Source organism: Cupressus sempervirens, chromosome 2, assembly GCF_028749045.1.
Source record: "Cupressus sempervirens isolate cs-2001-9-10 chromosome 2, ASM2874904v1, whole genome shotgun sequence".
In the NCBI taxonomy this organism is placed as follows: Eukaryota; Viridiplantae; Streptophyta; class Pinopsida; order Cupressales; family Cupressaceae; genus Cupressus; species Cupressus sempervirens.
In genome coordinates this window covers 635,696,058-635,713,504 of record NC_143119.1, presented here as the reverse complement: position 1 = coordinate 635,713,504, position 17,447 = coordinate 635,696,058, and the positions used below count along the sequence as shown (strand labels likewise).

The following is a 17,447-nucleotide window of genomic DNA, read 5'->3' as shown; positions in this document are numbered from 1 at the left end:
TTATTAGCTCAAAAAGCCTTGTACCCAACAATTAGAACCAAAATTGGCTAGGCTCTGATACCACTTGAAAGGAAGTAGAGGTAAGTGGAAACACTTCCTACACTAATCTTGAGAGGATGACTTGTGCAATTTTCAACTTAAGTATTACAAAGATGAAGTACATAAAAAAAATGAATCACATAACATAGTAATTACTGTGGGGAAACCTTTTCGGGAGGAAAACCCCACCCTCCAAAACCTGCACAATGTATTATCAAACCAAGAAGATTACAATACACTTGCAATGCAAGTTCTTACAGGAGCATCACCACAAATTTTGGTTAGAAAGTCTTCTTCTAGCACCCAGTCTTGCAAACAGAACTCAATATCTCATCTCCTCTCCAAGCCCTCATTATGTTAGAGTTGTATTGTGTTGTGTTTCAATGCAAGGTATGAACATCCTTATAAAGGATTTTACCCCCACACCAAAGTGGTATGATTCATCCACTCATAAGGTGGAGTGAGTCATCCACTCACAAGGTGGAGTAACTCATCCAACCACAAGGTGGAATGAGTCATCCACTCACACGATGGATTGACTCATCCACTCATAGAGTGGACACATTTAATAATGCAACTTGGCATTATTAAATGTTGAGGGAAACCCTTTCAGGAGAAAAACCTCACCCTCCAAAACTTGCACAATGTATTATCAAACCAAGAAGATTACAATACACTTACAATGCAAGTTCTTACAGGAGCATCACCACAACTTGAGCTTGGAGAGTCTCCTTCTAGCACCGAGTCTTGCAAACAGAACTCAATATCTCATCTCTTCTCCAAGCCCTCATTATGTTAGTGTTGTGTTGTATTGTAATGCAAGGTATGAAAATCCTTATAAAGGATTTCACCCCCACACCAAAGTGGTGTGATTCATCCACTCACAAGGTGGAGTGAGTCATCCACTCACAAGGTGGAAGGAGTCATCCACACATAGAGTGGACACATTTAATAATGCAACTTGGCATTATTAAATATTGAGTGACAATTCACTATGCAGATAGTGAAACCTTAAGAGGTAAAGGTGAAATAGCCTTTTACTTTACCATAAGGAAAAAGGTGGTAACACCTTTACCTTTAGTGGAGACTTGCAAGTATGAGACACATTTCTCAACAAAGATCTTGAAAATGAATCAAAACTATATATTACAAGGTTTACTTTAGAACTCTCATACTAGACTTTCTATTTGTGAATGAATCTTTTGTGCTTCACAGATCTTGTTTTCATTTTTCTTAGTGACTACCATTTCTTCCTTTTACAGTTTCTTTTAGAACAATCAAATTCCAATACCAATAATCAAAATTGCAGAGCTTGAATAGATTTGCTCTATATTACTGAGCTAAGATCCAAAGGTCTTCAGATCAATAACATATTTTGATAGAGGAATCTATTGCATGTGACATGGACCTCATTGACATATTTTGTACTGAGAGTAGATATAATTTATAATTTTAAAAGCACCATGCATTGTATTGTGATGGCATGTTCTTTGTTGTTTTGTAGATGTTTGTTGTCTTGCTGAATTCTTTTTTCTTTATCTTTTTTTGTGTACATGAATGCATACGCTTTAAAATTCCATGCTTCTCTAATAAAAATCATCATCTATAAAAAATTTCAATGCAGTTTACCTATAATAAGAAAGCTCCAAGCTGCTTTGATTAATGGATGATCTAATACCTGCCAGTCTTCATTTTTGCTATTTTGTGCATTTTTAGTTTGTAATTGTGGAATTTAGATGTTTCTATTTTTGGCTTGTTCTTTCCTTTTGTGGGATTATAGATGGCTTTTGGGGGAGAGTTTTTAATTTGGGAGTATCTTTGATTTGGAGAAAAAGTGTTGTGCAGAAGTTTGGGTTATAAACTGTTTTCCTAAAAATGAAAGAATGGACATTCTAGTGTTTATGTTTCTCTCTTGTTTATTATTTATCCATTTCTAATTCAATGAAATTGGGGTATTTTATTAATATAATATCTTATACTTTCTATAATGGTCAACTACTTGTCTGTAGTCCATCTTTTAGACTAGATAGGAATGTTTCCTATCATGTCTCTTTTGTCTTCAGTCCAGATAGGAATGTTTCCTATCACGTCTTCAGTTTTATTTCTAATTTCGTCTTCAGTCTATGTTGTTTCTTTTAGAAACAACGTCCTTGTAATTCTTTATAAGGAACACATTTGTTTCTCTATTAATCAATCAATCATCCAGAAATCCGTTAATCTGCCAAATTCTTGAATCTTGTAACATGGTATCTGAGCCATTATAAGAAATTTTTCGAAAAATTTATAATTTCTTTCAAAATTATCTGCTAAATTTTTTGAAATTATTTCTAAGGATTTCTCTATAGCTTGTCCAAGATTTCTTCTTCTTTGAGAAATTTATCTGTGCACATCTGAGTTTCGACTAGGGTTTATGAACCTGCAAATCGCGTCCATGCAAAATGAAAGTCATTTTTATCTGCTCACACTTGCGTCTAGGGTTCTAATCATGATCCTGTTATTATCATGACTTGTCTTCATTCTTGCCCACACTTGGCATTGTGTTTGCGCCTGCGCCTGGTTTTCATTTCTGCCCGCACCTGGTATTCTGCTCATGACTGGTATTTCCACCCGTGCCTAGTATCCTTTTTTCTCTACAAATCAAGACGGGAAGTTGCATATTTCCTTTTGTGTCTGCCTGCATCTGCAAATTGCTCCATATCCATCTATAAACTTGCGATTTTTGGAGGTCATTTTTGGCATTTTTTGTGCAAACGTATTTTTTTACGACCTACAACCTGTAATCTCGACCATTTGTGGAGTTAAACTCCAATCTTCAGTGCAACCTTTGCCTCTAATAGAACTCTATAACAAAAATGACCATTTATTTTCAAGAAATTGCCATTTTCTCTGCTTATTCAACTCCCTGGCCGCCAACTGTTATTCTACTCGAAACCCTAGTTTTTTGACCTCAAAAAAAAAATTTGATTTCAAATTCTTGGTGGGTTTTTCGAGACCTCATCTAGGTCTTCGTCAAAATTTTCTGGGTACCTCATTTTTTGTGCCTCAATATTTGAGCCAGTGAATTTACATTGTGACTGCAGATTCCTTCTGAGTTTTCCATCTACTCTTCTGATTTTTTTTAGGTCAGCCTCAACATTGCCTCAAACTTTGTGCAAATGGCATCTTTGACTAATCTGATGTTGGAGGGCAGTCTATGATTCAATGACCACAATTATAATCACTAGAAGCAACGCATGTTAACCATCTTCAAATATCGTCATTTGGATGAGCTTGTTCTAGGCACAAAGACTCGTCCGACCTTCGACCAAGCTGAACAGGACAAGTTTGATGATCACAATCGAGAGGCTGTTATGCTTCTTAAGCTCTTTGTTATTGATGATCAACTACCGCAGATTCCTTCTGGCAAGTCAACTGCAGAAATCTGGAAATATCTGAAGGAGTTGTATGAAACATCTAACAAAAGTCGGGCATTATTTCTGAAGAATCAACTATTCTCCATTATGATGGATGACCGTATGTCCTTGCAAGAGCATTTGACAAAGATTAAGGACATCCACAATCAGCTCAAAGTTATTGGTCAAAAAATGGAGGAAGAGGATATGGTAGTCATCACTCTGAAAAGTCTACCATCAGCCTATGAGCACTTTATAGAAACACTCAACATTAGGTCAACTAATGTTGATCTGAAGTTTCCAGAATTATGCACCAAACTTCTGCAGCAGGATCGTTGGAAACAACAGTTTGGCAGCAATGCTTCTATAGCCTCCTTAGAGCAGGCATTTGCTGCAAAATCCTTTCAACAAATCATTGGCAACCATTAGCCTTCTCAGCCTTCCCAACATCAACCTTCTGCTCAATCCTTGGATGGCTCTACAAAGCAAAATGTATAGTGTAATTACTGTCACAAGTTTGGCCATATGAAGTTCGAGTGTCGAAAACATTTGACTGCCCAAGCAAGGCAAAATGCTTCCCAGCCAACAACACAAGTTGTCGAACTTCCTGATCAAGGCGAAGCTACTTTTTTCACCTTCTGAATTTGGTTTTTTTTTTTTTGGGTTTGTTGATTTTCTCCTCAAAAATCATTTCATGTTGTCTGTAATACACAAGGTTGTGTGAGATTCTAGGTTTTACCATTTTTTCCACAAAAACGAAGTTTTGTAATTGTAACCTGTTTTGAGTCATAGCACTCTTCTGGCAAAGCTTCTTGGTTTTAGCATTCTGTAGATCTAGGGAGGGTCTCAATTATCCCATAATGTTCCGACATCCGTGTATTGACCATTAAGGGAGGGTATTAAGATAATATCTTATACTTTCTATAATGGTCAACTACTTGATTGTAGTCTATCTTTTAGTCTAGATAGGAATGTTTCCTATCTTGTCTCTTTTGTCTTCAGTCCAGATAGGAATGTTTTCTATCCTATCTTCAGTTTTGTTTCTAATTCCGTCTTTAGTTTACGTTGTTTCTTTTAGAAACAACGTCCTTGTAATTCTTTATATGAAACACATTTGTTCCTCTGTTAATCAATCAATCATCTAGAAATCTATTAATCTGCCAAATTCTTGAATCTTGTAACATATTTTTCATTTAGTTGAGATTACTTATTGTTTTTTGATGGATAAAGCATCTATGACTGTTTTCTTTTTCGAAATAGGGTCCTTCATAGGTCTTATGAATGCAAATTATTGAACAATTTTAATGAGAGAAGAGGTGATGAGGAGAGTAGAGGGTACTTGCTGCATCAACACTATTAACTAGATAGACTGAATTGCTTGGTAAATTAGAGAACATGCTAATTTGTGCACAATTCTAAGGGTTGAGGTCAGCATTCATTTAACCAGTAACATATGCCATGCGACATAGATGAGATGTAATGAATGATAGCATATGACCACACATCACTAGAGAGATGATGATTCAGTGGAGGCTTCTGTTTCAATTGATGTATTGAGAGGAAAGGGCTGAGGAGGCATGCCTATATCAACAGTTCAAATGTAATGAATGAGAGCATATAATTACACTTCACATGAGAGACGATGATTCAGTGGAGGCCTCTGTTTCAAATGATGTATTGACAGGAAAGGGCTGAGGAGGCATGGCTATATCAACAGTTCCTTCCAGCATTTGGATCACTCTACTCATAGAAGGCCTCTGCAAAGCATTGTACTGAATACACCACAGTCCTAACATGCTCAACTTCTTGGCTATAGTTTCATCTTCATCATCTACTATATTTTCTTCTCTCAACTTTTGAAATTCTCCCATTTCCACTCGTTTAAATGCCCACTCTGGGTAGTCAAATTTGCTGGACCTGCTTGCTTTCATATCAAAGTTCTTTCTTCCTCCAACCATTTCCATCACCAACATACCATAACTGTACACATCTGACCAGTCAGTCACGGGTCCATTGCTTCTAGACCACACCTCTAGAGCCACATAACCGAGGGTACCTCTAGCACCTGTAAGAGACACATGGCTTTCCTCTCTATCAGTTAATTTTGCCAAACCAAAATCTGCAACTTTTGGGGAGAAATTGACATCCAACAATACACTGTGGGGTTTTATGTCGCAGTGCAAAATCTTATTTTGGCAATCATCGTGTAGATATGCTAGGCCCCGAGCTGTACCCATGGCAATGAAATGCAGTTGTTTCCAGTTCAGAACATTTTGATCATCTCCATGGATATATTTTTCAAGGGAACCATTGACCATGTACTCATAAACCAAAGCTCTCTTAGAACCCTCGAAGCAATAGCCCAAAAGTTGCACAAGATGCAAGTGGTGGATTCTTCCAATGGTAGCTACTTCGTTCATGAATTGGATTCGACTATGTTTTGATTTGTCAAGAATTTTAATGGCTGCCATACACCCATTAGGAAGCGCACCCTTAATAACTGTACCAAAACCTCCTTGTCCAAGTTTCGTTGCAAAATTGTTAGTGTATCTTTTGGTCTGACAGAAAGAATATCTGATAGGAATTCCTGCATGTAAGAAGTTCTCAACTGAAGGATGTCTTAAGTCAAGAGGGTCCATATACCCTCTAATGTCTTCCTCCTCTTGCAGATCCCTTTTCTTTCTAATAATTCTAATGTAAATAATAATGATGGTTGAGATAATGAAGACACCAGATGCAACTCCTACAGCTGCAATAAAATCCATACCCAATTTTAATGCTGTTATCTAGTGTTAAAGGTCACCAGACAAAAAAGTTCGAACTCTGAATTTACCTGCTGGAGTCGGGGACATCCACTTCTTCTGACGGTTGATAAGTTTTCCTCCTTCATCAAAGACGAGAATTATTTTATAAAATTTATAATGAAAATAATGCTTATTTCCTAAATTTTCAATTCACATAATTTTTAAGTTTTAAACAAGCCATAAGCCTATTCTGATTACCAGAAACTGTGATTTTTAACTTCTGCCCAGCACTGCAGTGACTAGGAATGTAATGTCCCTTTACTATTTTTTTATGATATTTCCAGTCTCAAATCAGAACTTTAAAATCAAACAACCAATATTACAAAGATCTGCCAATTTCCCAATAAAACCCAAATCGGGTATGTCCAAATTAGTGCCAAAAACTTCACAACTTCAAAAATTATTAATAAATCTGAAAATGGACATTTTTACAGAAATTTCAGCAGCATAACAGCCTACAAAATGACATTTCCATATTTGTATAGCCTTTACACAACAACTCACAAATGTAGGGCAAAACTATGCTCAATCGGGCTCCCGAAATTAACACAAAAATGCCCGGAAACACCACAAAACACTCATAAACTATTTCAGAAGTTTAATCACGACCCAATACATATATTTAGCTCTATTTTAACATCATAAAGTCTGAAATACAGCAGCAAACCAAACTGATATGAAACAGTCAACTGAAAACCCAAACTCAAACAAAAAACAACCCCAAAAACACCCAAATCGGCACTATTCAGCACAAAGGCAAACTCTGTATGAGCATGCACATGGAATGGCTTCAAACTCCTGTCCTTAGCCTTCCTGGAAACCTGCAAACTCCTGTTCTTGGGTCTCCTTCTCCACAGGTTTGGCAGCCTCTGAAGAACAACAAGAAAATTAGCAAGAATCAAGATGTAGAATGAGCCCAAAATGCCTCCAAACCCCTTTTAAAGAGGGCATAACCCTAACTCACGTCCAAGAGGGGTTAATAAAATATAATTTAATAATAATTTTTATTTATTAGTCCATTGGTTTCCAAAGATTAGCCCCTTTTTCCGAAATTTCACCTTTTTGGAGCCTGCCTGCCTTAACAAAGTTTTTTTTTAAAAAAATTATTTGAATAGGGGACATGACAAGTCCTCCCCTCCCAAATATTGCTTGTCCTCAAGCAATGAAGGTTGGAATTCTCAAGAATATGTGCTCCTTCCCAAGTTGCATCCTCTAGTGGTAATCCTTTCCATTTGACCAAATGCTCTATGATGCTCCTATTTCTCAACCTTTTCTCTCTTATATCCAAAATCTCTTCTGGTATCAAAACTAATTTCCCTTCATCATCAAGAGGTGGTAATTCTGTAGATACTATGGTTTGCTGGCCTAGAACCTTCTTTAAGCAAGATACATGAAAAATATTATGTATTTTGCTGTTTGGTGGGAGCTCCAATTCATAAGCTACCTCTCCTACCTTCTTGATGATTTTATAAGGCCCATAGAACCTTGGCTTGAGTTTCTCTGCCCCACTTCTCTTTAAGGTGCTTTGCTTATATGGCTGCAACCTAACAAATACCAAATCTCCCACCTCAAAAGATCTTTCAATCCTTTTCCTGTCAGCATATATCTTTTGTTGGTTTTGTGCATGTTGTAGATTATCCTTGAGGGACCTTATTATGTCTTGGCTTTGCTTGATGAAATCACTTGTTGCGGGTACTCTGCTATCGAAAAGTATTAGATCAACAAATGAAAGGGCATCATAACCATAAAAGGAGGCATACCAATAGACATGTGATGAGATGTATTGTAACAATACTCCCCTAGGTGTAACCATTTCACCCAAGCATGTTGTTGATTTGAAACATAGTTCCTCAAATATCCTTCTATCCATTTATTAACTATCTCTATTTGTCCATCTGTTTGAGGGTGATAGCTAGTACTGGGAGTGAGTTCAGTTCCTGCCAAATGAAAGAGCTCCTTCCAAAAAGAGCTGAGGAATCTACTATCCCGGTCACTAACAATGTTTCTAGGCAAACCATGTAATCTAAAAATTTCCTTGAAGAACAATTTGGCCACTTGTGATGCCTTGAAATCAGATGTGATAGGAAAGAAATGTGCATACTTAGTTAGTCTATCTACCACCACATATATGCAATCCTTACCTTGAACCTTGGGCAACCCAGTGATGAAATCCATGGAAATACTTTCCCATTTTTGTTCGGGAATAGGAAGTGGCTGCAACAACCCTGCAGGAAAATTTTGCTCACTCTTGCTTTGTTGGCATACCATACATTCCTTAATGTGTTTAAGGACATCCTCCTTCATACCCTTCCATGAAAACCGCTCTCGAATTTGCTTGTATGTCTTGAAGTATCCTTGGTGACCAGCCAAAGGTGTGTCATGAAAGGCCCTCAATATCCTCTCCTTAGTTTTTGACCCTGGCACTAAGAAGATCCTGTTCTTGTAATAAATCAATTCATCAACAACCTTGTACCTGTTATCATCCACTAACTTATCCAAAATCTTGGTGGCAAATGAATCTTTAGCATACTCTAAAATTATGGAGACCTTCCAATTAGCAGAGATAGATGATAAGGAACACAAAGTGGGCTTTCTTGAGAGAGCATCAACAACCACATTATTCTTTCCTTTCATGTATTCAATATCAAAATCATAAGCTTGCAATTTGCTTACCCATTTTTGTTGACGATCATTCAAATCCCTTTGGTTCAAGAAGAACCTGAGGCTATTATGGTCTGTCTTTACAATGAATCTCCCACATACCAAATATTGTCTAAACTTATGAAGTGCATGCATGATTGCCAACATTTCCTTATCATAGATGGAGTACCCTTTCTCTGATTGATTTAATTTTCGACTTTCAAATGCTATTGGATGTCCCCTTTGAGTTAGGACAGCCCCTATACCTTCTCCAGAAGCATCACATTCAACAACAAAAGGTAAAGAGAAATCTGGAATTGCAAGCACAGGGCATGAACTCATTACCTTCTTAAGCTTATCAAATGTTTTTTGTGCCTCTTCTGTCCAAACAAAAGCTCTTTTCTTTGTCAAATCAGTCAAGGGGGCAGCAAGCTGAGAAAATCCCTTGGCAAATCTCCTATAGTAGCTACACAACTCGAAGAAACCTCTCAATTGTGTAAGATTAGTGGGTGGAGGCCAATCCAAAATTGCCTGAATTTTTTGTTGATCAACCTGTACTCCTTTAGAGCTTATAATATGTCCCAAATATAGGATCTCTGTCAAACCAAACTCACATTTAGATAGCTTAGCATAGAAGGATTGCTGCTCCAAGATTCCCAAAACAGTGTCTATGTGCTTAAGATGCTCTTCCCATGTTTTACTGTATATCAAGATATCATCAAAAAATACCAAAACAAATTTTCGAAGATGCTGACTGAATACCTTATTCATACAAGATTGGAATGTTGCAGGTGCATTAATGAGTCCAAATGGCATAACAAGAAATTCAAAGTGCCCATAGTGACATCTGAAAGCAGTCTTTTCCACATCTTCACTCCTCATTCGGATTTGATGGTAGCATGATCTTAAGTCAATTTTTGAGAAGTATACAGCACCATGTAACTCATCAATGAGTTCATCTATGCGTGGTATGGGATACCTATTTTTAATGGTCTTCTTGTTTAGAGCCCTGTAGTCTATACACATTCTCATTGTACCATCCTTTTTCTTGACAAGTACCACAGATGATGCAAATGGACTAGAGCTAGGCCTTATGAATCCCATGTCCAGGAGTTCTTTAATAGTTTTTTCAATTTCTTCCTTATAACCTCTTGGATGGCGGTATGGGGTTGTTATAACTGGTTTGGCACCCTGTTCTAACTCTATAACATGCTCAAAACCTCTATCTGGTGGTAATCCTGGAGGCAAATCATTGAAAACTATACTATGCTTATCAAGAATATTTTGAATTTCAAAATGGAAATTACCTTGATTCTTTGGAGAGCTTTTTGGTTGGATTATGACTCCTGCTGCCCATGTTACTTGTCCTCTTCGAAAAGTCCTCTCCATCCTCTTTGCAGAGACCGCCTTAGGTGCTCCATTCGATAACCCTCTCAATATGACTTCTTTCCCATTGGAATGAAATTTAAACTCCATAGTTTGATGGTTCATGTAATAGCCTCCGATAGAGTGCAACCATTGAACACCCAATACAAGATCTGTCTCCCCAATACCAACCATATAGAAGTCATCACATAACTCATAATCTCCTAAGGTCATCTTGAGTTGTTTCACCACCCGTGTGCAAGGCATAGTGAATCCATCAGCTACAGTAACATTGAATCCCTCAAAATCTTCTGCTTTAAGCCCTCTTTTCATGACAAATCCCTCATCAATAAAATTGTGAGTTGCCCCACTATCAAGAAGAACAGTCAACCTTTGCCCTGCTAGTACCCCTCGAATTCGGAAGGGATGGTATTTTGGGACTCCTGATAATGCTGCTAAAGTGCCATCCTTGCTGATTTCTTTTACTTTCTCTTCTTCTACCTCCTCCTTAGTATCATGAAATTCCTCATGCTCATCTGAATCAGATTCTGAAGCAACTTCAATATAGTGCACTTGACCTTTCCCCAAACATCTGTGTCCTGGAACCCATGGTTCTCTACAAGTAAAACAAAGCTTTTTCCTTCGTAATTCACTCCTAGTCTCTTCATCTACCTTCTTTTTTGCCACATTTGTCACATCTTTTGGTGGTAGTGTTGGGAAAGTCTTTTTCTGAAAATTTCCCTTATGTTGCCAGAGATTTGGGGGTTTTTGATTAGTGATTGATTTCATAGGCACGCAAGTTTCAAGTTGCAAGCTTCTTTTGATAGCTTCTTGTAAGGTTGAGGGTGAGAAAGCCTTAACCAAACCCTTAACAGAATCTTCTAAACCATCAAGAAAAAGATAAACGGTCCTCTTTTCACTCATATCAGATACCATAATAGCCACTTTTTGAAATTCTTCTATATACTCATTAACTGATTTGGTTTGCTTCAACTTTGACAATTCTTTAAAGTACTCTTCATCATCCTTGAGGTCAAATCTATCTATCACCCTTTGACTGAAATCTTCAAATGTAGTTACTTGATCGTGACCTTGAGTAGTCATTCCATGATACCACCAATCATAGGCTGCATCTTCCAAGTGTAGACTTGCAAATTGAATAGCATCACTCTCTTTCATGGGGTTAAGTGTGAAGAAAGTCTGTAATTTTTGTAGCCATGCTCTAGCTGAAATTTTATTTGTTCCATCAAAAGTAGGTGCTGTAAACTTGCTTATTTTATTTTTGAGCTCTCTTCCACTTGTGTCATGCTCCCTCCTGTTCTCTTTCTTGGGCATCAAAGCATTCATCATATCCACATATTCTCTAAAAGGAACTGAACTACGAAAGTCATCATCTAAGCCATTGTAAGTAGCTCTTAATGTAATCAAATTACCTGTAACCTCTTCCACTGGATTAATGGCTGGATTTGGTACTGGTGGCTCATCTGCAGGCAAGAAAATAGATTTGGTTGATTTATATGGTGTGGATCTCCCATTTCTTGGCTCCTCTGAAGTGCTCCCTTTCTCATTAATAGATGCAATTCCTTGTAATTTTTCTGTCAATATTCGTAAAGCCTCTCTAGTTTCCGCCAAACCATCCACTGTTTGCTTCTGAGTATTTTGGATGTCTTGGAAGAATTTCTTTGCCATCTCATCTGGATCAGCCATACTTTTTTCTTCCTTGGATTTTGTACTTTTGCTTTCAACTGGGGGTTTGATCAAAATTTTTTTATTCTTTTTTCGCTGCAAATATCTTTTTTCTCTTTCACTTAGTTGCATGCAATCATAAAATATGACATGCAAGATCTGGGTAGTTATCAAAACTTGACATGCAAGATCTGGGTAGTTGTTAAAACTGACATGCAACTTCTACAAACCCTCAGGCTGGCAAGATCACGGCTCTGATACCACTGTAATGTCCCTTTACTAATTTTTTATGATATTTCCAGTCTCAAATCAGAACTTTAAAATCAAACAACCAATATTACAAAGATCTGCCAATTTTCCAATAAAACCCAAATCGGGTATGTCCAAATTAGTGCCAAAAACTTCACAACTTCACAAATTATCAATAAATCTGAAAATTGACATTTTTACAGAAATTTCAGCAGCATAACAGCCTACAAAATGACATTTCCAGATTTGTATAGCCTTTACACAACAGCTCACAAATGTAGGGCAAAACTATGCTCAATCGGGCTCCCGAAATTAACACAAAAATGCCCGAAAACACCACAAAACACTCATAAACTATTTCAGAAGTTTAATCACAACCCAATACATATATTCAGCTCTATTTTAACATCATAAAGTCTGAAATACAGCAGCAAACCAAACTGATATGAAACACTCAACTGAAAACCCAAACTCAAACCAAAAACAATCTCGAAAAAACCCAAATCGGCACTATTCAGCACAAAGGCAAACTCTGTATGAGCATGCACATGGAATGGCTTCAAACTCCCGTCCTTAGCCTTCCTGGAAACCTGCAAACTCCCGTTCTTGGGTCTCCTTCTCCACAGGTTTGGCAGCCTCTGAAGAACAACAAGAAAATTAACAAGAATCAAGATGTAGAATGAGCCCAAAATGCCTCCAAACCCTTTTTAAAGAGGGCATAACCCTAACTCACGTCCAAGAGGGGTTAATAAAATATAATTTAATAATAATTTTTATTTATTAGTCCATTGGTTTCCAAAGATTAGCCCCTTTTTCCGAAATTTCACCTTTTTGGAGCCTGCCTGCCTTAACAAAGTTTTTTTTTTTTTTAAATTATTTGAATAGGGGACATGACAAAGAACACCACAGATGTAGTACTGAGCACCTGATTTTGTGAGATTAACAGTGGTAGGTCCAATTGTATAGCTTTCCAAGGGACTAGTTGCAGTACAGCTACTGTAATTTGCCCGAGTTACTTGAAGAACATTATGGACATTTGTAGTGAAGTCGAACACTGCAATAAGTATAAACAAAACCAATCATTTGAAAACATGCATATATTTATTGAATTAACAAAATGTTTCAGGTGAATTTCATGTAATTCAATCAAGCCAACAGACCATCCTAAATTTCAGAGAATATATCTCAAAATTGTCCATCTCTAATATTAATCTCCTCAACGAGCATACACATTTCAATTCATCAGACCCGTAAAATAATCCGCTAAACAAGAAGGAAATTTCGACACTTGGTCTGTACACCTGATGTAGGCAGATTAGCAAAGCATACAACAGAAACCCCTTGCTCTTACATAAAGGCCAATGCTACTTCCAAACTAAATGCATATTGTAAAGCAAACCAGATTTTGATAAAGAGAAACCCAGTGATGTTTAGGGAGACGATTCTAACATGATTGGAGAACTCTGTTTCAAAGTCAAATTTAATTTCACCAAAACAGGGAGCAAGGTGAACAAAAACTCAAATGAATGTAACAGATGTACTTCAAATCCAACCCCTCTCTACTCCCACCTAGAACTTTGTACTTAAGGCTTCGCCTAATCAAGGGCTCGTAAGGCAGAGTGGTCGCCAATATGATAATCTGCGGTGATTCGAAAACCTCCTAGGCAAACAACCCTCATCACTTACACAAGGAAGAAAATTTGATCTTCTGGGTTCTATTCCATTGATGGGACAAGCTTAAAAAGCCCGGACAAAACATAACCTCACTTCTCAACTCCATCTCTTCTGAATCCTAACAAAAGATAACCATCTCACATTTTGAAAAACAGGGACCTGAGGAAAATTCCCTGTTCAGATTATTAACCTAAACCCATGACTTCCTGTAACTGACATAAAAGTTGGGCACAGAAACTTACCTAGCGAGTCTCCAACTTTGAAGGTTATATTGGCAGCCCAGTTGTCGTATAGCTTATTGCTAGAGGGCACAATCCAACCGGTGCTGTCCCCCACAGTGTAATCCGTCGCAGCAACTGATGATAGCAATGGTGATGGGGTTTGGATTGTAATGGAGAAGCTACTGGTGCTTCTGAGACTGTGATTTCTAATTTCTGCCCACAGCTGCAGTGACCTTTCGTACCACAGATGTAGTGGTGAGGGCCTGATTCTGTGAGATTAACAATGGCAGGTCCAGTAGTATAGGTTTCCAAGGCACCAGTCCTAGTGCAACTGTTGTGTTTTGCCCGAGTCACTTGGAGAACATTGTGGGTACTTGCATTGAAGTTGAACACTGCAATAAGTGAAGTTAAAATCAGTCATGTGAATATTTACATCTATCTATGGAAATTGAGAGCAAAGTCAACAAAAACTCGAATCAATGCGTAATAGATATCCATAATCCTATGTGTACCCGTGACTAGATTTCTAATCCAAACCCTCCCCTGTTCCTTTCGAGCTTTGCATTAAGGGCTTTGCTTAATCAGGGGGTCAGAAGGCAGAGTGGTTGTCCACTACGATAGTCTGCGATGATTCAAGACATCCTTGGTTTTCACCTTTCGGCATTAACACAAGGAAGAAAATTGGGTTTTCTGGTCGAATTCCATTGGCATTAGAAGCTAGATTCTCAATCCCATCTCATCCGAACCCTCCAAAAAAAAAAAAATTCGTTCAAATCTCTCGAATCCTCCGAAAAGAAGCCACAAGAGTTCACATTTTGACATACAGTGGCCTTCACACATCCTTGACCATTAACACAAGGAAGAAAATGGTTCTTATGTCTCCTATTCCGTTGATGCTACAAGATAGAAAGCCCAGACAGAACAAAATTTTGACTGTCGATTCCATCTCATCTGAATCCTCCCACACTAAAACCCATCCTCATCAAAAGAAGCAAAAACAATTGACATTTAGAAAAACAGTGGCCTGATAATAATACCCGTTTCAAATATTTGCCCAGACCCATGACTGCCTATAACTGACACAAAAGCTGGGCACGGAAACTTACCAAGTAAGTCTCCAACATAGAAGGGGTTAATGTGAGCCCAGTCGTCGTAAAGCTGAGCATTGCTATTGGGTATGATCCACCCTGAGCTACCTCCTACAGTGTGACTCGCCGCAGCAACAGATTGAAGGGCGACCGCCATTAAAACACCAAAAACCAGCAAAGCCCTTGTGCTTAGGAAACGTCATGTTCCCAGGTCGACCCACTTCACAAAACAAGCTCAATTTGCTTGAAACGCACTTTCACCTTAACTCAGATCAAAATTTATGGCTTTCCAGGATATTGAGGTACAAAACATGTGTTTATAAGAGCTTGGTCAAGCAGAATGGGACTTTTCTAATATCCGAATATCAATCAATATGAACCCTTTTAACAATTCGTCTCTTCTCCCCCGCGCTCCACCCCACCGCCAGCCACACGAAAATCGAAGTCCAAAGTCGATTGACTTCATCACACAATTTTGCAGTGTAACATGCTGTGAAAGATTTAGAAACTTCCAGGCAAATGCAATCGGAAGTTGTAAGCCGAATTTTCCGCACCATATTTTCTACAGGCAGACAGGAATGCGGATTGTGAGAGCCGTGACAACTGATGAGCTTCCATGTAATGCTGCATTAATGGATTTCATGAGAACACCTCGTAAAAACATTGAAAGAAATGATAATTGAAGATTTGCATGCATTGCCAGATGATAAATATGGTCGTCTTCCATGAGCATATCTTGTGCAGAATACTGCTAAGTTTCTTCCTATCATCTCTCGTCGGTCTAAAGGTGTTTAGACTGAACAGACCTATCTCATGAGAAGTCAAATGTTAGTACCAAATTCTTAGATTCCAATCTGTACAAAGTGTGGCAATGAAGGAAATCAGGAATATGTCTAATTACGCCTCTTGGAAATCTCTTCGGTCCCGTTTGGTTGCGGAAGATGAATTTGTCTCATAAGTCTCGTTTAGTTGCGGAAGATGAATTTGTCTCATAACCAGGATATCTTATAACTAGGTTTTCGAAAACTTGGTTTTGTGATTTGGAAAGACAATGGTCCATTTGGTTGACACGGAAGATGAATATACCGCGGACCCCACAATATTATTAAAAAACATTCATAGGATATCTTATAACTAGGTTTTCGAAAACTTGGTTTTGTGATTTGGAAAGACAATGGTTCATTTGGTTGACACGGAAGATGAATATACCGCGGACCCCACAATATTATTAAAAAACATTCATAAAATTCAAAACCTGGTTTTAATTTCAAATTCCACCTTTTTATTGGAAGACACATCATCCAATTTTGGTCAAAAATTAGAAGTTGAAAGTGAAAACTAGGTTATAATTTTAACCAACCAAATGCCCATGTTTTTCTGCAAAACCTGGTTTTAACCCTGATAACCTAATTTTGGTTCTCGTCTCTAGCAACTAAACGGGGCCTTCATGCACAGCGGTTCCATGGAAATTTCATAAAGTAGGCATAGAATTATTTTTTCTGGAAGGAGGTTGGAATTGGTTCTGTCAAAGTTAATAATATTTATATTTTTGGAAAAGAGGTTAGGAGGAGTTAGGAGGTATAATGACCTTCAATTATCACTTTTAAAGTTTCAAATATGTACTATTAGTCATTCACACATGTACTAACAGTTGATCATTTTTATCTTTTTAGTTATTGATTGGTCCATTTGTGCCATAAGTAACATTTTTTTTTGTGAGCTACTATTGGGGGTGGGGGTGAACACGAGTATTGAGAGAGTGGTTTAAAATGGCACTTTTCGACCACTTCACACTCCACAGCCTCTACAAAGAGATTGTAAATGTGCAAACAATGAAACCTTAACTTTAAGCTCTCTAGTCACCTACAGAGGTACACCAAAAAAAAAGGCATAATTCAACTTATGGTTTAGGAGATCTTGATGCGTAAATTTAACTTGGGTGGCTATTGGGTCTCTTCCCCTAGATGACAAGATAGAAATTCTTATAGTGTTTGCATATGGAAAGCTTGCCAATCTAGGTTTTCTTTTCTTGAGTGGAACAACAAAATCTTAGTCATAGTACAAGTTTTCTTTTTTCTTTTTAAATTTTTTTTTGTTCTTTCTTTTTAATGAAAATTAACAAGTGTAGAAGATTGAGTAGAAGAGAAGAGCAAACATATATATTACAAAATTTATGTGAAAAACTTGGTCATGTATGCTAAAAATGCGAGCACGCTTCTATATACTCTTCTATCCAAGATATCTAATGAAGATGTAACCTTGAATGATAACTAATAGCTCTCTATCCAT

At 37.6% G+C, this 17,447-nt stretch overlaps 1 protein-coding gene and 1 pseudogene across 2 annotated transcripts; both read right to left on the bottom strand.

The window, feature by feature from the left end:
* Positions 1–4,938: 4,938 nt before the first annotated feature.
* Positions 4,939–13,955, bottom strand: LOC149574978 (rust resistance kinase Lr10-like; annotated as a pseudogene). The gene is made up of 4 exons (XR_016360274.1): positions 13,862–13,955; positions 13,101–13,229; positions 6,265–6,315; positions 4,939–6,180 (listed from the first exon to the last, which is right to left on the bottom strand). The product of XR_016360274.1 is annotated as a rust resistance kinase Lr10-like (transcript).
* Positions 13,024–15,939, bottom strand: LOC149574977 (mavicyanin-like). The gene is made up of 3 exons (XM_089814821.1): positions 15,177–15,939; positions 14,092–14,462; positions 13,024–13,229 (listed from the first exon to the last, which is right to left on the bottom strand). Exons 1-2 carry the CDS (start codon positions 15,313–15,315, stop codon positions 14,116–14,118), a joined length of 486 nt encoding a protein of 161 aa, XP_089670947.1. The 5' UTR covers positions 15,316–15,939; the 3' UTR covers positions 13,024–13,229; positions 14,092–14,115.
* Between the last annotated feature and the right edge of the window lie 1,508 nt (positions 15,940–17,447).

Bases quoted from the DNA above. Each gene is read 5' to 3' on its own strand.
- LOC149574977 (XM_089814821.1), bottom strand. From the start codon at position 15,315: ATGGCGGTCGCCCTTCAATCTGTTGCTGCGGCGAGTCACACTGTAGGA. The intron at 14,463-15,176 runs GTAAGTTTCCGT...CACTTATTGCAG, and splicing joins CTATGTTGGAGACTTACTTG to TGTTCAACTTCAATGCAAGT.